Raw genomic sequence first — 20,359 nt, 5'->3', positions numbered from 1 at the left:
CATTTGGGACACTGAAGTTTCTCCCAATTCATCCTTTTGGTAAAAAATTGCTTGAGGATGTACTCTAGCAAAATGAAAAGGAATCCAAGATAGAGAATGACAGGGAAATCCAAGAAGCAATGGTTCTAAACTAGGAGAGCAATGCAAATATATCCCGGAATGACAGTTGTATAGCAGATCTGGAAACAAGTCAGTGAATATTAGATCACTCAACAAATGGCGTGATTAAAAATGGAATGATCTTGGCTGGGTGCGGTGGCTCACGCCTGTAATCCCAGCACTTTGGGAGTCCGAGGCGGGTGGATCACGAGGTCAGGAGATCGAGACTCATCCTGGCTAACACGGTGAAACCCCGTCTCTACTAAAAATACAAAAAAATTAGCTGGGCGTGGTGGCGGGTGCCTGCAGTCCCAGCTACTCGGAAGGCTGAGGCAGGAGAATGGTGTGAACCCAGGAGGCAGAGTTGCAGTGAGCCGAGACAGTGCCACTGCACTCCAGCCTGGGCGACAGAGCGAGATTCTGTCTCAAAAAAAAAAAAATAGAATGATCTTAATGATAAAGTAAAAAAGACATGTCTGCCCATGTGCCTACACAAGGGGGAAAAAAGACAGTTGAAATGCCAGGAAAACAAAAAAGTCCTGTAAGGAAATAATAGTCCAAATTGTAAGCAAACTAAAATGTGACCTGATTCTGAGCAAGTCTCAGAAAAGAATATTCTTCTTTCTTTTATTTCTATTTTTGTATGGGTTTTCTGGTGAGAAGTGGAAAATCTGCTAGACAAATTCTAAAAGAGCTTAACTTCTTTCTCTAAGTGGTCCACGTTTATTGATACGGAGTTATGGAGTTACATATTCTTCTTTGTGGATCCATTTATCCTTGGCTCTCCAGTAAACAGTACTTACATAATCATAATATTGTAAAAATGATTGATTTATTTGTTTATTATTATTTTTTAGAGGCAGACTCTTGCTCTGTCAGGCTGGAGTGCAGTGGCATGATCATAGCTCACTGCAGCCTCAAACTCCTGGGCTCAAGCGATCCTCTTGCCTTAGCCTCCCAAAGTGCTGAGATTACAGGCGTGAGCCACCACATCTGGCTTTAAAATTTTATTTGACATTTTATTTCAAATTTTATTTTATTCCAAATTTCATAACAACTTAACAGACAGAGCATGGAAGACTTATTCATGGTTATACAATACATCAGATTGCTTTTAGCTGAACAGTGGCTGAAACCCTAAATAGGGGGTTATTTTTCTACTGTTATGAGGCAGCCAGAGGTGGTCATCCCAGAGACGCATGTGCTTAAGAATTCTTAAGCCGCCAAGATCATCTACATTTCTCCATCCAGCTTCAATGTCCTGGTATTATTTAATTGCTTTCTTTCTCTTTCTCTTTCTTTTCTTTTCTTTTCTTTTCTTTCTTTCTTTCTTTTTCTTTCTTTCCTTCCTTCCTTCCTTCCTTCCTTCCTTCCTTCCTTCCTTCCTTCCTTCCTTCCTTCCTTCCTTTCTTTCTTTCTTTCTTTCTTTCTTTCTTTCTTTCTTTCTTTCTTTCTTTCTTTCTTTCTTTCTCTCTCTCTCTTTCTTTTCTTCCTTTCTTCCTTTCTTCTTTCTTCCTTTTTTTTTTGAGACGGAGCTTCACTCTCATCGCCCTGACTGGAGTGCAATGGTGAGATCTCGGCTCACTGCAACCTCTGCCTTCCAGGTTCAAGCGATTCTCCTGCCTCAGCCTCCTGAGTAGCTGGGATTACAGGCACATGTCACCATGCCCAGCTAAGCTTTGTATTTTTGTAGAGACAGGGTTTCACCATGTTGGCCAGGCTGGTCTTGAACTCCTGACCTCAGCTGATCTGCCAATCTTGGCCTCCCAAACTGCTGGGATTACAGGCTTGAGCCACCATGTCCGGCCTATTTAATTTCTTAAGGATTTAATGAAATTTTATTAAATATTTTTATTAAAATAAAATGATTCATTCTTCTAGAACTTGATGTTCATCCAGTTGAAATATTTAAAAATTCTGTCTACATATAGAAAGGTATATCTTACATATTTATGTATGTCTTAGTCAATTCAGGCTGCTATAGCAGAATGCTATAGACTAGGTGGCTTAAGCAACAGAAATTTATTTCTCATAGTTCTGGAGGTTGGGAAATCCAAGATCGAGGTGCAGACATATCTGGTGTCTGGTGAGAGTCCACTCTCTTGTTTACACGTGGCCTTTTTCTGGTTGTATCCTCACATACAGTGAGAAGAGAGACAGAGAGATCATTTCGTGCCTCTTTTTTTTTTTTTTTTTTTTTTTTTTTTTGAGACAAGGTCTCACTCTGTTGCCCAGCCTGGAGTGCAGTGGCAAAAACACAGCTCACTGCAACCTCCTCCTCTGCCTCCTGGGCTTAAGCAATCCTTCCACCCCAGCCTCCTGAGTAGCTGAGACTACAGGTGTGTGCCACTATGCCTGGCTAATTTTTGTATTTTTTTTTTAGAGATGGGGTTTTCCCATGTTGCCCAGGCTGGTCCCGAACTCCTGGGCTCAAGCAATCTGCCTGCCTTGGCCTCCCAAAGTGCTGAGATTATAGGCATGAGCCACTGGGCCCAGCCCATCTCTTCTTATAAGGTCACTGATTCTATTCATGAGGACTCGACTCTACAACCTAATCACCTCCTAAAAGCCCCTCCTCCAAATACCATCACACTGGGGATTTAGGCTTCAACATACGAATTTTGGGGGCACACAGACATTCAGTCCATAGTATGTATATCTGTATATTTATCTATAGCTATAGCTCTATCTACACCAATTTAAGAGTAATATGAATTTATGTGAATAATATGAATTGCTTAATGTTACAAAACATTCCTCAGTTGCCTTGTGCAGCTTCTGCAATTAGCATAAAATCATAAATATTCTGGAAACACAAATTGGAAAACAAAAAAAGCGAGGAAATGGACAAGTCACTCTCATGGGAAATGATGTGTGACATGAGAGTCGGTTGCATTCATGCTTTTTGAGGAGGATTTGATGAGTTTATTAATTTGTCTTTTTTCTAATTTCTACACTTAAATCCTCCCTGTACTTTGAAGACAGTGTCTATCTCTGACATCAGCATTGGGACAATCTATAAAACCATCCTGGCATTCAAATATAGTCACTCTTTGTTTTGAGGACATAGGGCAAGAGATGGAGAAGTGTTTCCCAGGGCCTGAACAGTGTTAGTCACTAGAGAAGATGTTTACGATTACTTGACCACACTGTAATGGCAAATACAAGATCCTGAGTGACAGGGTCCCCAAGTATTCTTTAATAGGGGCTTCCCCAACCCCAGGGCTGCAGTACTGGTCGGTGACCTGTTGGGAACCAGGCCGTGGGGCAAGTGAATGTGACCACCTGAGCTCTGCCTCCTGTCAGATCAGAGGTGGCATTGGAATTCCATTGGAATGAGAACCTTATTGTGAACTATACATGGGAGGAATCTAGGTTGTGTGCTCCTTATCAGAATGTAACTACAGTTTCATCCCCAAATCATCTCGCCCTGCCCCACTGTCCGTGGAAAAGTTGTCTTCCACCGAAACTTGTCCCTGGTGCCAAAAAGGTCGGGGGCCGCTGCTTTAACACACGTGTGTGCTTGTGGTGTATGTGCTGTCTAAAGTACAAGGCCCCAGGCAAAGACTCTTCGTGCCTGGATCTGGGGCAGCATTGCCTGTAGCCTCCTCTCTGCCTCATCCATATCACATAGACAAGAGCATGGCCTCTGGGTCAGGCAGACCTGAGCTCAGTTCCCAGTTCTGCCCCTTGGAAGTCTTGTGACTTTCAGCCATTGACGTTCCTGGAGCCTCAGCATCTTCCTCTGCAAAGTGGGGGATCTAAGAGGATCCTATTATCTAACAGGATTCTCTTCCAGTGTTGTTAGTGCAGGCCTGCCCCTAACACTTGCAGAGCCTAGGGCAAAATCAAGAATGGAGGCCTATGTGCAGTTCACCCCTTGCTCTTTCCACCCTGACTTCTCCACTCTATGTAGACATAAAAACTCATGTGTCCAATCTCTGTTCACACATCCTCCCATCTCTGAATACCTCTGCCCTTGGCCATCCTTCTGGCCCAGGAGTGTACAGACTAATGGCATGGTGCACCTTCAGGAAGCATAGACAGGTGGGAGAGGGGGACTACGCAGACCCTAGAACTAGCCTTCGGGATCCCAGGTACTCAAAGTATTGTCTAGACAGTGCTAGATGGGGGACTTATGGGAGGAATGAGCATGAGTTCTAGTTGGACTGATCTCCTGGGACCCTCGGACTCCTCTCCTGTGGGGAAGAGGAAGACCAGGTCCTCTAAAGTAGAGGGCCCAGTGCAGAGCCCTGGTTGTCTGGCTCTGAAGTGGTCCTGATAGTGCAAAGTCCATGAAATGATGTTTATAAACTGCTTAGGACAATGCTTGGCACTTATTAGGTGTTGAACACATATTAAATGCTCAATAAATATTAGTTGTTGATATTATTATTATTAATATGAGAATCTGAAGGCTGAATCTCCCTTTCAAGGATGTGATGGGAGTAAGTGAGATCCTGCAGAAGTACCTACTCTAAAGGCATTTGGATGAGATGAGTTGGCATCTCAGTGGGTATTGAGGCTGAGGTTGCAGGGTGAGTGGCCAACCTGCTTGCTGGAGGCACAAGGGACTGTTCTTTCCCCTGGAAGGTATAATCCCTTGCATTGTGTCCTTCTCAAGGTGCTTAAGAGCTCTGCGATGACAGAGAATGACTTGGCAGGGGCCTTTTCAGAGATCAAGCAACAGAAGTCTAGGATAGGCTGTAGTTCTGCTAAAATCCCTGTTAATGGAGCACCTGCTCTGTGCACAGATTCTATGCTACAGTTTCTGTCTACAACTCTGTGAAGGAGATGCATTTCACAGATGAGGAAACTGAGCCTCAACAGGGTAAATGACTTGGTCAAGGTCATGTCGCCAGGGAGGGGTAGAGTGTCTGACTCCCAGGGCCAAGCTGTTTCCATTGCACTATGATTCTGCATCTAAGGCACAACTCATGGACAGAGGGTGAAAACCTTCCTAGGGAGGCCCCGGCTAAGTTCCAAACAGGGATAATGATAGTGTGGATTATGAAAGTGATCAGTTCCAGGAAGCACGCAGTAAATCCTGCTAGCTGAGCCCAGCCCACCCTGGGGCTGCTCTGTGACCTTGGCAAAGGCTCTATTCTCACCCACTCCTGCATCTGACGATTGCTTGACAGAGGCTGGTGGAGGAGGAGGCCGCTCTAGTCTCTGATGGGCCCTAGTTCAGGCCCTTGATGACATGAATGAAAATCATCTCAGAGCTTGGGTTTGTCTTCAGCTCTGTTGAGGATGGTGGTGTGGGTGAGAGTTGAGGATCACCCCCAGTCTCCAATGCCAGCCTCCAGGGACTTCAGCTTTCTCAGCTGTTTAGCCAAAAAGTCGTCTCCTAGGAGTTCTGCTTAGGATGTTGTTGCTGCACCTCCACCAGCGTCTTCTTCCTGGTTCATGCCTTCCAGGTCATCCAGTCCTAAAGACTGGTCCAAATAACCAAACCAGGGCAGCTAATGCCCTCAATGTCTTGACCTTGGAGATTTCCTTTAGATACACACAGCCTTCATTCATGAGTGATTCAGTGCTCAAACCCATTAAACAGCTATGTTTGCACAATGAGTCATTCTGGGCTATGGCAGGAGAGCCTGGCCAAGATTAGGTTACCCACAAAGCAGACCCTATCAAGTAGTTTCTTTGGGTGGAGATCCCAGAAAGCAATGGTGGGGAACTGGGGAGGTGAGGCAAGGAAGGAGGCCACTGTAGATTACATTAATGAGCAGGTTACTTCTGTGAGCTTTTGAAGCTCAGTGCTTCTAGAGACTTCTGGGAGACAGCATAGAATGAGTCTCAGAGTTGTTCCTTTTGAGGGGTAAAGATGCTGGGATATTTACCCACCGCCCTACACTTGTCATTAGCGAAGGGCTATTCCCAGGGACTTTAGCTCCTCAATACTCCTAGCCTGTCCTGTGCATGGGTCAAGCAAGCTTATGCAGGAGGAGAAAGTCCCCAGGCAGAGTCGCAGGAGCTTGCAGTAGGCAACCATCTGTCACAGGTACAGGTGGGTGGCGGTTACAGGATCTGCAACAGAAGCAGCCCTTTTGGTCCTGCTGGGTTAGGGTAAAACAATGCTCTGAGCCACCAGACAACCAAGAGAGTGAAAACTTTATTGCCCCAAGTACTTTACATGAATGTGACCAACACCACATTTGGGCAAATATATAAAAAGCACAACCTATTGTACAATTATTCCACCTTCTCGATTCATGCACTGTACAGACACTTCCCAGGTTTCTCTCCTGGGAAGAGGTGGGCACGATGGATGGGTTTCATGGGCAGCAGCTGCACTTGTCTGAGCCTCCTTTGCAGATGCAGCCCCTGGCACACTTGGCACAGCCTGGCGGGCAGCAGGGACAGCAGCCTGAAAGAGTCAGGAGATGTGCAGATCTGCTATGGGTCAACACTCCCATCTCACCACTGCCCCTCCCACCACTTAGAGGAAGTAGGAAAAGAGGGGTGTGTGCATGAGGTTTCAATCCACATTAGCAAAAATCGTGGGACAGAAAGTTGAGGGATGTTAGAACTGGAAGGGATCCCAGGGGCCATCTAGAGTCCATCAGAAGCCCACAGAAAGGAGGTTTGCCAAGGTCATGAGACAGTGGCAAAGGCAACACTAGAACCTAGGGCTCATGACGCCAGGCCAGTGCTCTATCCCTGTTACCACTCGGCAGAACAGAACCTCCCCTCAGTCTTTTTCCTGCTCCAAACGCTATGGATGGCCTCATCCCTGGGTAGGCTGCAGCCATGGAGAGCTCTGCCATAGGTCTCTACATGGTTCTCGTTTCAGATATCTCCCAAATGGGTAAAAGGCATCTAGACTCCCTCCCCGCAAGTCCCAATCCACCGTGGCTGGAAGATTGAGAATGGGGATTGGACCTTTCTTTCTTTTCTTTTTCCTTCCTTCCTTCCTTCCTTCCTTCCTTCCTTCCTTCCTTCCTTCCTTCCTTCCTTCCTTCCTTCCTTCTTTCCCTCCCTCCCTCCCTCCCTCCCTTCCTTCCTTTCTTTTTTGACTGATTTTCACTCTTGTCACCAAGGCTGGAGTGCAATGGCGTGATCTCCACTCACTGCAATCTTTGCCTCCTGGGTTCAAGCAATTCTCCTGCCTCAGCCTCCCAAGTAGCTGGAATTACAGACACCCACCACCATGCTCAGCTAATTACTGTATTTTTAGTAGAGATGGGGTTTCACCATGTTGGCCAGGCTGGTCTCAAACTCCTGACTTCAGGTGATGCACCCACCTCGGCCTCCCAAAGTGCTGGGATTACAGACGTGAGCCACCATGCCTGGCCTGGATGAGACTTTTCTAACTCCCAGCCCATGGTGCCCCCAGTCACCATACTCACTCTTCCGACATGTTTTACAGTTGCAGGTTGTGCATTTGCAGTTGTCTCCACACATGCAGATTCCTCCTGGAAGAGAGGACAGCCACCACGAACGTGAGGATGGAGATGGAGTGGGAAACAAGGCATGATGCCGATTGTCACAGTGGCAAGGCTTCTGGGCTGTCCTTAGGGACTGGCTGGACGAGAGGGTGACAAGGCTGCTGAGCATCACCCCAGTGTCAAGAACCATGCAATAGTCCACAGTCATAGGCCATGGATGGGAACTGGCATGGCTGCATCAATCATGCCTGGGATAATTGTAAAAATGCAGATTCCTGGGACCAACCCTTGAGATGTTCTGATTCATAAGTCTTGGTGGGGAAATGGAGTCCATATTTTTGAAAAGCAACTCAAATATTTCTTAAGTATAATGAGAACCAACAGACGAGGCCAATGTTTCCAAGCCCAAGGTTCCTCTGAGAACTATCAAAGCCTTTCACCCTCTCTTGGCTAGGCATACTGGCTCACGTCTGCAATCTCAGCACTTTGGGAAGCCAAGGGAGGTGAATCACATGAGGCCAGGAGTTTGAGACCAGCTTGGCCAACATGGAGAAACCCCATCTCTAAAAGAAAAAAAAAAAATTAGCCAGGTGTGGTGGCACACACCTGTAATCTCAGCTACTAGGGAGGCTGAGACACGAGAATCTCTTGAACTTGGGAGATGGAGGTTGCAGTGAGCCGAGATCGTGCCACTGCACTCCAACCTGGGTGATGGAGTGAGACTCTGTCTTAAAACAAACAAACAAACCAACAAACAAAAAACCCTTTTACACCCTCGTCACCTTCACAAGTCAAGATGAAAACCATGAATGGTTTAAGAAAGGTGAAGGAACATCAGTGAACTCAAAACAAGAGCCACAGAGCCACACTTTGTTTTGTTTTTTCCTTTCCTTTCCCTTTCCCTCCCCTCTCCTCGCTTCCTCTTCCCTTTCTTTTTCTTTCTTTTCATCGTTCCTTCCTTCCTCCCTCCCTCTTTCCTTCCTCCCTCCCTCTTTCCTTCCTCTCTTTCTTCCTCCCTCCCTTTCTTTTTTCTTTCTTTCTCTCTTTCTCTCGCTCTCTCTCTCCCCCTTTCTCTTTCCTTCTTTCTTTCCTTTTTCCTTCTTTCTTTCTTCCTTTCTTTTGACAGGGTCTTGCTCTGTCACCTAGGCTGGAGTGCCATGGTGGGAACACAGCTCACTGCAGCCTCAAGCTCCTGGGCTCAAGTGATCTCCCTGCCTCAGCTTCCTGAGTAGCTGGAACCACAGGCACACATCACCATACCTGGCTAATTTTTTAAATTTTTGTAGAAACAGGGTCTTAGTATATTGCCCAGGCTGGTCTCAAATTCCTTGGGTATAAGCGATCATCCTGCCTTGGCCTCCCAAAGTGCCAGGATTACAGATGTGAGCCACCACCTTGGTTTTATACCATAATGACTATCTACACTTAAAAAAAATTATCCCATCTTTCATTTTCAGTTTCAAAATGCTGGAAGCTTCTGCCTCTTTTGCAAGTTTTTGGTACAGAGATGTCCAGTTAAAAGACAAAGGAGTCTTGTAAGACTTTATTTCCTTCCCTCCTTCCTTCCTTCCTTCCTTCCTTCCTTCCTTCCTTCCTTCCTTCTTTCCTTCCTTTCTTTCTTTCTCTCTTTCTCTCTTTCTCTCTCTCCCTCCCTCCCTCCCTCCCTCCCTCCCTTCCTTCCTTCCTTCCTTCCTTCCTTCCTTCCTTCCTTCCTTCCTTCCTTCCCTCCCTCCCTCCCTCCCTCCCTCCCTCCCTCCTTCCTTCCTTCCTTCCTTCCTTGGGTCTTGCTCTATTACCCAGGCTGGAGAGCAGTGGTGCAATCCTAGTTCCCTGCAGCCTCGAATTCTTGGGCTCAAGCGATCCTTCCATCTGCGCCTCCTGAGTAGCTGGGACTAAGGTGCACACTACTACACCCAGGTAAGTTAAAAAAAGAATTTGTAGACATGGAGTCTCACTATGTTGCCCAGGCTGGTATTGAACTCCTGGTCTCAAGTGATTCTCCTGCCTCAGCCTCAAATTGCTGGGACTACAGTCGTGAGCCACAGCACCCAGACTTGTGAGACTTCTTTATACTATTTCCATGATTGTAAAAGCCCAGGATGGCTTTGAACCCCGATTTCTCTCCTTCTGACCAACATGCTCCTGTGGAATTAAGCAGCTTCAGTGACTCAAGAGTCCACATAAGTTAGGGGAGTCCACAACTCCCCTGACATCTGCAGGTGCTTAATGGTTTTAGCACTTTCATAGCAGCTCTGGGATGTGGTTGGCTGGGAATAAGGAATCTCAGTCTACAGATGAGGAAAGTGAGGACCAGAAAGAATAAGCACCAGGGAGGGGATGGCAGCGATGGACCCAAACCAGGTTGCCAGGTTCTGGACCAGCGTTCTCCTCACTCTGGTGGGTGCCCTTAGGGGCCAATGCTAGAAGGACCAAAGTTTGCAGGTCCCCTGTCAGCCATTCCCTGAGCCAGGATATCAATTCTAGAAAATCAGGCTGGGAGCCAACAGAGAGTAGGAGCTGCCTCACAGGTGGCCAGTCCACCTGTCAGCTCCCAGGACGAACCCCATTGGTGGCTCCTAATTAGAGGGAAGATAAGTTTTCATCGGGGACCTGCAGACTCCCTGTAGGAAGCTGGTCCAAGGTTCCCAGACCCCAGGGAGGGCTTCCTTACTCACCAGACATGCAGACACATTCCCTGGGGTCCATGGTCCAGGTGTCCGAAAGGTTCCAGTGCTGTCACGGCTGGGGAAGGGAGGCTGAGTGATCAGCAGCCAGAGGCTCCCCATTTATAGCCATGTGGGTGTAGTCTGCAGCTCACCCCACCTCTCCCTGGGGCCAGACGCCCTGCACACGGCCCAGCCAGGCACCTTGGGCTGGGAGTTGGGAAGAGTAGGCGGAGGAGGGCAGAGGAGAGACCGAGCAGTACAGTCATTTGGGTGGCTTTTCACTAGGGGTGCAGGTGGCTGCACCCACCTCACCCACTCACCTGGCAAGGTTTCAGGGAACCAGGCTGAGGCTCAAATGCACACATGCAGCTCAGATCAGCAGCTACGTCCACCCTGTCTCCAAGTCCTATAAGTCCTATGCATTCTGTTATCTGCCATTTCTGTTTCCTCCTTCATAGGGGCTCCTCCTGCCTCAGCTTGGGGCCTCATCCTATCTTCCCTGGTTGACTGTAAAACCCCTTACTATGGGCAGGTGGGGGCCTCTATCCTTGGCCCTGAGCTTTAGAAGGTCCCACCAAGAACCTCTACTGGCCACACCCTCCTCATGAGTGAAAGGGTGGAAAATCAGGGAGTTGTGCCCACCCAGAGCATGCAAACTTTCCTTCTAGACCACACACAAAGCAGATGCAGCAAGAGGGGACTTGGGGGAGATTTAACCACCTCTTCACTCTCCATTATAACCCCATTCTTTGGTATGGGCAGCTGAGTACTTTTCAGTTTGTTTGTTTGTTTGTTTGTTTTGAGTTGGGGTCGCATTCTGTTGCCTAGGCTAGAGTGCAGTGGCTTGATCTCGGCTCATCGCAACCTCCACCTCCCGGGTTCAAAGGATCCTCCTACCTCAGCCTCCCAAGTAGCTAGGACCACAGGCGCAAGCCACCACACCTGTCTAATTTTTTTGTGTATTAGAGATGGGGTTCTGCCACACTGCCTAGCCTGGTCTTGAACTCCTGAGCTCAAGTGATCTGCCCGCCTCAGCCTTCCAAAGTGTTGGGATTACAGGCCACCATGCCCGGCCTACTTTTCAGTCTTTTGTAAAGTGCCCTATAGAGGATGAAGCTTCAAGCTTCCCTGACAAGCTGCCATCTGCACCCAGTCCCCATGGAGAAATTCTGGAGCTGGTGCTGATTACACTTCCTCCAGGAAGCCACCTCTGATCGCTCCCTTTCTTAGTTGGGAGAAATCTCTCTCTGTATCCCTTGGCTGATGTGTCTGTATATTTCTCATGACATTTACTACTTGCTAAGCTGCTGTATGATTATTTGTGTTGATGGCTCTTACCTTTCTCGCCCCAATCTGGGAGCTCTCAGGTAAAAAACCTGTGCCTGAAGCATCTCTAAACCCATTCAACATTCTGCACAATGTTGGATGAATGGATGAATTAATCAGATGAGTAATCAAAGGACCAAAGGCATGAGTGAGAGAGTGGATATATAAGTGAACAAATGACTAAGTGAGTGACGAGTGGACAAATGCATGTGTCTCCTGCATGTGGCTCTACTGAGGACCTCTGCTGAAATATGCTGTTGCCATTCAGAAAGGCGAAAAATGGGCCTGGCCATAACCATGGGAGATCATTCCTCCAAGTTCTCAGCTTGGTGGGGTCTCCATCATTCATCCATAAGGACCACTTGGGCCTCAGTCTGACCCATGGAACCATGGATTTTGGGCTGAGAGCTTCTAATGAGGAGAAAGGGATTTGGCTCCATGGTCATCAGCAGGTCACTGTGGCAGGCACTGGGAAGGGAAGGAGGGGGCAATACTGTAGTGATCCCCAAGTGGTGCCCTCCTTAAAGGAGTTCACAGCCTAGTAGGGACATGTATTCATTCATCACCCTCCAAGGGTCAGGCACTGTGCTGGGCACTGGGGAGCCAATGGTGAGTAAAAGCAGTTTATGGTTCAGAAGGTCTGGAGGACATCTCAGCCCAGGAGATCCATGACCAGGTGTGGCTGCTCCCAGAGTCTTGAAACTGGATCCATCTTCCCAGGCTTGCACCCCCAGCCCAGTTCTGGCACATCTCTCATGGCAGGCCCAGCCTCCTCCACCTCTTGGGCTGCCCTCCAGCAAGTATTAATGGCTTAGAAGGTCTGGCTTAACCAAGTGAGACCAGAGACAGGAAGGGATTTTCCTTCACCTTATTGAAGCCATCTCTCTCCCTCCTCTGCCTAGGCCAGGAATCGCTTTTTCCTTGGATGATGGACAGTGTGAAGTTGCTTAAGGCCCCAACTGAATGCTAATATCAAAACCAGGCCAGATGCAGTGTCTCATATCTGCAATCCCAGAACCTTGGGAGGCTGAAATGGGAGGATTGCTTGAGACCAGGAGTTCGAGACCAGCCTGGGCAGCATAGGGAGACTTGTTTGAGCTCTGAGACTCAGAGCTGCTTGACCTCTCTGATCCTCAGTTTCCTGATCCGCAAAATCTAGCTCGTGCAAATGACAACCCTACAGCACTGTTGTTGTGGAGGTTAAATGAGAGAATACATATTAATCACTGAGTTCAAAATCTGGCGCAATATTATTATCACCGACATTATTACTATTAATAGGATTATCACGATCTGTATCTAATACAAATTGGTAGTTTGGTTTGGCCACCCACCCATTTGCATGTTTCAGGCTCATAGATCACCATATGGTTCTGTAGTCCTGAGCAGGATGCATTCATCAGCCGTAAATATTATGGGGTTTTAGCGTCGGGGCTCCCAGCTTTTACACTCAATGGAACTTTTGAGTCCCAGGGCCAAGAGAGCATGGGGCACTGTCCTTTCTGATTCTCTTTGCTGCAGTTTCTCTCTGTTTGGAAGCAAAGTTGACGTTTCACCTACAGAGGCCTCTCCTGGGGGGTATTTCTGGCCTTATATGTAGGAGTAGGCATGAGACCCTGGGGGTAAAATCAGAGAGGGCAGAGTGGCCTATGGGGCACCAGCTTGAATCCCAGAGGATCAGCACTGGAAGAACGCTGCTAAGTCAGAAGCCAGCCCCTCGTTGTCCAAATAGGAAAAACAGGAGCCCAGAGAGACGGGCCAAGCCCTGCCACTGAGCTTAGGTTGGTGACGGGGGATATTTGAATTTGACTTCTCAGCTTGTTGCTGGCACTCATGCCTTACGTCCAAAGCCCTCGTGACAGAATTGTTCAGCACATTAAAGCCTCTGTGGCTTTATAAGCTGTTTATTAATTAATTTTTTATTAGAAAAAATTGAAACATACTAAAAAGTACAAAGAATAGTATTCCAAACACCACTGTATCTACCACCCAGAATTAACAGATGTTGACACTGCCCTATTGCTTCAGCTGTTTTAAGAAATAAAAATTCAACAGGGCTGAGCACGGTGGCTCATGCCTATAATCCCAGCACTTGGGGAGGCCAGGGCAGCAGGATCGCTTGAGCTCAGGAGTTCAAGACCAGCCTGGCCAACATAGTAAGACCTTGCCTCTATTTAAAAAAAAAAAAAAAAAAAAAAGCCAGGTGTGATGGCATACAGCTGTAGTCATAGCTACTTGGGAGGCTGAGATAAGAGGAATGTTTGAGCCCAGGAGTTGAAGGCTGCAATGAGCTATGATTGCATCACTGCACTCCAGCCTGGGTGACAGAGCAAGGCTCTATCTCAAAAAAAAAAAAAAAAAAAAAAATTAACAAATTAATGGCTCTAAACACCACTTATGTGCTGGTTGCCCCCAACTTATGCTTCAACCCAGCCTCTCTTCCGAACTCCAATCTCGTAGCCTGGCTGCTACTCAATACCTCCATGTGAATGTCCAACAGCATCTCAAATTCCTCCTGTCCTCAGCTGAGCTCCTGCTTACCTCCTGCCAGATCCTCCTGCAGTCTTGTCTGCCTCCATGGCTGCTACCTGATTTGAGCCACCATCATATACCCTAGACTCAGCACTTGTTTCCTAACTGGCCTCCCTGCCTCTGCTCCTTTTGCTATCCTTTTTACCTCTTTCCAAACCCCCTAATTAGCCACACAACACTCAGAGTGGTTCTATTAAAATAGAAGTTACAACCAGGCATGATGGCTCATGCCTGTAATCCCAGCACTTTGGGAGGCTGAGGTGGGTGGAACACGAGGTCAGGAGTTCGAGACCAGCCTGGCCAACATAGTGAAACCTCGTCTTTACTAAAAACACAAAAATTAGCCATGCATAGTGGTACGTGCCTGTAGTTCCAGCTACTCTGGAGGCTGAGGCAGGAGAATTGGTTGAATTTGGGAGGAGGAAGTTGTGGTGAGCTGAGATCCTGCCACTGCATTCCAGCCTGGGCAACAGAGCAAGACTCTGTCAAAAAAAAAAAAAAAAAAAGAAAGAAAGAGAGAGAGAGAGAGACAGAAAGGAAGGAAGAAAGGAAGAAAGCAAGTGAGAAAGAAAGAGAAAAGAAAAAAGTTACATTGTGTCACTGCTCTGCTCAGAATCCATTAGAAGCTTTCCATCTCACCTAGTAAACAAAAAAGCTCTTGGCCACTAGGTCAGCCCCTGTTCCCTCTCTGCCTTTGTCTCTATGGCACTTCCCAGCCTCTCTGCCGGCTCAATACTTGAACTTGTCAATCATGCCTCAGCCCCAGGGCCTTTGCACATCTCTAAAACATCTTCCCCTAGGTATCTGCTTGAGCTATCTGGAGATATTTTTCCTCTCCTTAAGGTGAGGTAATCTCTGGCCACTTTATCTGAAATCTCCACACTACGTGTGTGCCATTTTGCTTTCTTTTTCCTCTTTGGTACTTTTCACCATGAAACATACTATATATTTTGCATATTTGTCTAGTTTATTGTCTGACTCCTTTTCCAAAATGTGAGCTTCACATGTGCAGGCATTTTGGTCTGTTTTGCTCACTACCATATACTCAGTGTCCAGAAAAGTACCTGGAACAAGGCAGGGGCTCAATTTGTTGAATATATTGAAGTTCCTTTTATATTTCTTCCCAGACTCCTCCCCCCTCTCTCCAAAGGAAGTCAATGATAAAATTCAAGTGTATTCTCTCCATTCTTGTTTTTATTCTTTTCTTATGTATGTGTATACATGTATACAGTATTGCTTTATGTGTTTTTTAAAAGTACATAAGTGGTACTATAACGTAAATATTGTTCTACAACTGTTTTTTCCTTCCATCTTTATGTTTTTTGTTTGTTTGTTTTGTTTTGTTTGAGATGGAGTCTCACTCTGTTGCCCAGACTGGAGTGCAGTGGCATGATCTCAGTTCACTGCAACCTCTACCTCCCAGGTTCAAGCGATTCTCCTACCTCAGCCTCCCAAGCAGCTGGGATTACAGACTCCAGCCACCATACCCAGTTAATTTTTGTATTTTTAATAGAGACGGGGTTTCACCATGTTTGCCAGGCTTGTCTCAAATGCCTGACCTCAGGTGATCCGCCCACCTCAGCACCCCCAAAGTGCTGGGATTACAGGCGTGAGCCACCACGCCCGGCCCCATCACCATGTTTTTGAGATCTATCTATGCTGATGCCTGATTATGATATCACATTGTATGAATACACCATATTTTCCTTATCTATTCCCCTACTGACATTTAACTTTCTTTCACATATCCTCTATTACAAAAATGCTGCAAGGAAGGAATAGCCCCATTCATGTTACGTAGATAGATGAGTGTTCATTCCTCCCTAGAAGGATGGCTAGGTTGTATGGGGCAATTGGTGTCCAAAGATCCTATGCCAATTTATGCTCCTTCTAGCAATTTCTGAGAGTCCCCATTTCCCCAGTACCTCCTCCGACACTTCCTTTATTCAGACTTTGAAAAGTGTGCCCACCTAATCAGTGTGAAGAAGTGCAATGGTATCTGAGGTACAATGTGTTATGTTTCTGCCTCCCAGCTTCATCAACCATTAACATCCAGAGAGTAAGCTATGGTCCAGTCTTCCCCATGCTGACTGTCGTTTCTCATCAGCCTTTCACTCCCTAGCAAGAGACAACACGGTGAAGATCATGGGCTGCAGACCCTTCAGACTTGGTTTTCATCCTGGCTCCTCTCTCTGTTTGCTGCATAACCTCAGACACGCCCCCTTGTCTCTGTGAACTTCAACTACAAAATGGGGATAAGTGGGTCTATTCATGAAGTTATGGTGAGAATTGAGAAAATAAAGGTCTGACATTTAACGCACCAAGTGTTCAAGGAATGGTAAATGATATTAAGGTTTCATGTTTATAGTGTTTATAGTGGAGGGATAAGGCAACTTGATATGGAGTCACATATATCTGGAGTTCAGCCCCAATGCTTTCAACAAGGCACGTCACCTCTCTAAACACCAGTGTGTCATCTTTAAAAGGAAGATGATTATAAATGGAAGAACTACTCTCTTAGAGTAGTTCTAAGGAAGCCTCTCTTCCCAACCCAAATATATGCACAAACACATGCAAAATTCTGCTTTTCTGGGACCCAATTCCACTCTGGGAGCCCCAGTAAGGAACTCCACAGCCAATGTGTAGCCAGCCTCCCAGGAGGTGGGTCCCAGCGCTGTGGATTGTAAAAACCAGGCCAAGGCTAATTAGGAGTTGCCTTGCTCAGGGCCCAAACCACCTGTGCACTAGGCAACCTTCACAGACTCTCCGGGGCTTGCGGCTGCTGGTTAATTACATGGGAGTCGGCTCCACAGCTATAATTCAGTACCCACTGGGCAAGTGAAACCCTCTGCTTTGCACACAGCCCCCAGGAAGGATGAGTAAGGCTGAAGCCAACAATTACCCACACTCATTGCCCCCAGCAGCAAAGTGACTGGTCCAGGTTGGCTGGCAGCCCAGATGCTGGCTTTGGAGAGGGTGAGGAGTCTCCCCATCCGTTCTTTCTTCCTTCCCTCCTCTTTTCTTTCTTTTCTTTGTCCTTTTCTTCTTTGCTTGCTTTCTCCTTCCTCTGTTTTTTTTTCTTTTCTTTCTTTTCTTTCTTTCTTTTTAAGACAGAGTCTCACTCTGTCACCCAGGCTGGAGTGCAGTGGCATGATCAGAGCTCACTGCAGCCTCAAACTCCTGAACTCAGGGCATCCTCCTGCCTTGGCTTCTGGAATAGCTGGGACTACAGGTGTGCTCCACTGCGCCCAGCCAATTTTGTTTTTAAATTCTTTGTAGAGACCAGGTCTTGCTGTGTAGCTCAGGCTGGTCTTAAACTCCCAGGCTGAAATGATCCTCCTGCCTTGGTCTCTCAAAATGTTGGGATCATACATGTGAGCCACCTTGCCCAGCCATTTTTTACCTTTCTTTTTTCTTCTGTCCTTCTTTAATCAATCTTTCAGCAACAATATTTAAGACCTACTGCATGCCGAGCTTTGAGCTTGCCCTCTGGATGGGGTGAGTGAACCAGACACAGAGCTGAGCCGTGGTCTTGAGGAGCTTGCTTTTCTAGTAGGGGTGATGAGTGTGTCCATGACTATCAGAAAAGGAGAGCGCAGGCAGGGTTTCTATGAGGGCACACAAGGGCAGGGGGGCACTTGAACCACCCCAAGAGTGAGCACCTCCTGAAATGCTGTGTCCTAGGCACCTCACCCATCTCACTCTTTTTTTTTTTTTTGAGACAGAGTCTCGCTCTGCCGCCCCGGCTAGAGTGCAGTGGCGTGATCTTGGCTCACTGCAAGCTCTGCCTCCCGGGTTCACGCCATTCTCCTGCCTCAGCCTCCCGAGTAGCTGGGACTACAGGTGCCCGCCACCTTGCCCGGCTAGTTTTTTTGTATTTTTTAGTAGAGACGGGGTTTCACCGTGTCAGCCAGGATGGTCTCGATCTCCTGACCTCGTGATCCGCCCGTCTCGGCCTCCCAAAGTGCTGGGATTACAGGCTTGAGCCACCGCGCCCAGCCTCACCCATCTCACTCTAATCTTGTCCCTTCATTTCTGCCAGTCTAGGCAGCCTCCAGGTTCCTCATGGGATGTTGGGGCTGGACTAGGGGTATTCAAGCTGTGCATGCTCAGAGCCCCAGGGTTCGTGGAGAATGGTAGGGGCTGCTGTAGGTGGGATGCTAGGTCCATCTGTCCCCAACTTTCCCTATCTACGCAGGCAACTCCTCTTTCAAAAATCTGTTTTATCCTGTACATCCCACCTTTCCCCCCTCACACATAATGCCTTTATGGTACCAGGGGAGATAGTGCTGAGTAAGAACCAGTTGGAAAACTGCTGAATACAGGCCCTGCCTAGCAAGGTTAGTGGACTTGCCCAGGACAACAGAGATTTGTAGCAGATCTGCGTCTGCAGTCCCAAGTGGACGGAGCTCATGGCTCAGTGCTTTTCTATGTTTTTTCTTCTTTTTCAAATTATTGTTTTGGCTGATGTGGTGGCTCATGCCTATAATCCCAGTAATTTGGGAGGCCGAGGAAGGAAGATCACTTGATCCCAGGAGTTCCAGACCAGCTTGGGCAACAGAGGGATAACTTGTCTCTGTAAGAAATTTTTTAAATGATGGCCAGGGCGCGGTGGCTCACGCCTGTAATCTCAGCACTTTGGGAGGCCAAGGCGGGCAAATCACAAGGTCAGGAGTTCGAGACCAGCCTGGCCAACATGGTGAAACCCCACCTCTACTAAAAATACAAAAAAATTAGCCGGGCACAGTGGCACCCGCCTGTAATCCCAGTTACTTGAGAAGCTGAGGCAGGAGAATCTCTTGAACCCGGGAGGTGGAGATTGCATGAGCCGTGCCACTGCACTCCAGCCTGGGCGACAGAGTGATACTCCATCTCAAAAAATAATAATAATAATTAAAAATAATTTTTAAAATATAAAATGAACCAGGCGTGGTGGCACATACCTGTAGTCCCAGCTACTTTGGAGGCTGAGGCAGGAGGATTGCTTGAGCCTAGGAGGTCCAGCCAAGAAGCTGCAGCAAACCATGATTGTGCCACTGCACTCTAGCCTGGGTGACAGAGGGAGACCGTGTCTCTAAGAAATATTTTTAATAGAATAGAAATTATATTTTATTCTCAACTATTTTTAAAACAGACCAGAATCGAGAATTAAATACGAAACCTTTGGGGGGCGGAGCAAGATGGCTGAATAGGAACAGCTCCAGTCTCCAACTCCCAGCGCGAGCGACACAGAAGACCGGTGATTTCTGCATTTTCAACTGAGGTACTGGGTTCATCTCACTGGGGAGTGCCGGACGATCGGTGCTGGTCAGCTGCTGCAGCCCGACCAGCGAGAGCTGAAGCAGGGCGAGGCATTGCCTCACCTGGGAAGCGCAAGGGGGAAGGGAATCCCTTTTCCTAGCCAGGGGAACTGAGACACACAACACCTGGAAAATCGGGTAACTCCCACCCCAATACTGCGCTTTAAGCAAACAGGCACACCAGGAGATCATATCCCACACCTGGCCGGGAGGGTCCCACACCCACGGAGCCTCCCTCATTGCTAGCACAGCAGTCTGTGATCTACCGGCAAGGCAGCAGCGAGGCTGGGGGAGGGGCACCCGTCATTGCTGAGGCTTAAGTAGGTAAACAAAGCTGCTGGGAAGCTGGAACTGGGTGGAGCTCACAGCAGCTCAAGGAAACCTGCCTGTCTCTGTAGACTCCACCTCTGGGGACAGGGCAATAACAAATGCAGCCGAAACCTCTGCAGACGCAAACGACTCTGTCTGACAGCTTTGAAGAGAGCAGTGGATCTCCCAACACGGAGGTTGAGATCTGAGAAGGGACAGACTCCCTGCTCAAGTGGGTCCCTGACCCCTGAGTAGCCTAACTGGGAGACATCCCCCACTAGGGGCAGTCTGACACCCCACACCTCACAGGGTGGAGTACACCCCTGAGAGGAAGCTTCCAAAGCAAGAATCAGACAGGTACACTCGCTGTTCAGAAATATTCTATCTTCTGCAGCCTCTGCTGCTGATACCCAGGCAAACAGGGTCTGGAGTGGACCTCAAGCAATCTCCAACAGACCTACAGCTGAGGGTCCTGACTGTTAGAAGGAAAACTATCAAACAGGAAGGACACCTACACCAAAACCCCATCAGTACATCACCATCATCAAAGACCAGAGGCAGATAAAACCACAAAGATGGGGAAAAAGCAGGGCAGAAAAGCTGGAAATTCAAAAAATAAGAGCGCATCTCCCCCGGCAAAGGAGCACAGCTCATCGCCAGCAACGGATCAAAGCTGGACGGAGAATGACCTTGACGAGATGAGAGAAGAAGGCTTCAGTCCATCAAATTTCTC

The 20,359-nt window shown here is 47.6% G+C and overlaps 1 protein-coding gene and 1 non-coding gene across 2 annotated transcripts in view; both read right to left on the bottom strand.

Moving 5' to 3' along the window:
• Positions 1-742: 742 nt before the first annotated feature.
• Positions 743-804, bottom strand: LOC112428932 (U7 small nuclear RNA). The gene has a single exon (XR_003021011.1). It is a non-coding gene; the product is annotated as a U7 small nuclear RNA (small nuclear RNA).
• A 5,408-nt stretch (positions 805-6,212) lies between these two features.
• Positions 6,213-20,359, bottom strand: part of LOC112428925 (metallothionein 4) — a 57,601-nt gene continuing 43,454 nt past the window's right edge. The window contains exons 2-4 of the mRNA XM_024796639.2: positions 10,169-10,366; positions 7,455-7,520; positions 6,213-6,472 (exon numbers count right to left, since the gene is read on the bottom strand). Coding sequence (XP_024652407.1) covers positions 6,381-6,472; positions 7,455-7,520; positions 10,169-10,199 — 189 coding nt within the window. The 5' untranslated portion in view covers positions 10,200-10,366 and the 3' untranslated portion in view covers positions 6,213-6,380. The remainder of the gene's footprint in view (positions 6,473-7,454; positions 7,521-10,168; positions 10,367-20,359) is intronic.

Source organism: Macaca nemestrina, chromosome 18 (genome assembly GCF_043159975.1).
Source record: "Macaca nemestrina isolate mMacNem1 chromosome 18, mMacNem.hap1, whole genome shotgun sequence".
NCBI lineage: Eukaryota > Metazoa > Chordata > Mammalia > Primates > Cercopithecidae > Macaca > Macaca nemestrina.
The sequence above is the reverse complement of the archived record's forward strand: the minus strand, read 5'-3'. Positions and strand labels throughout refer to the sequence as shown.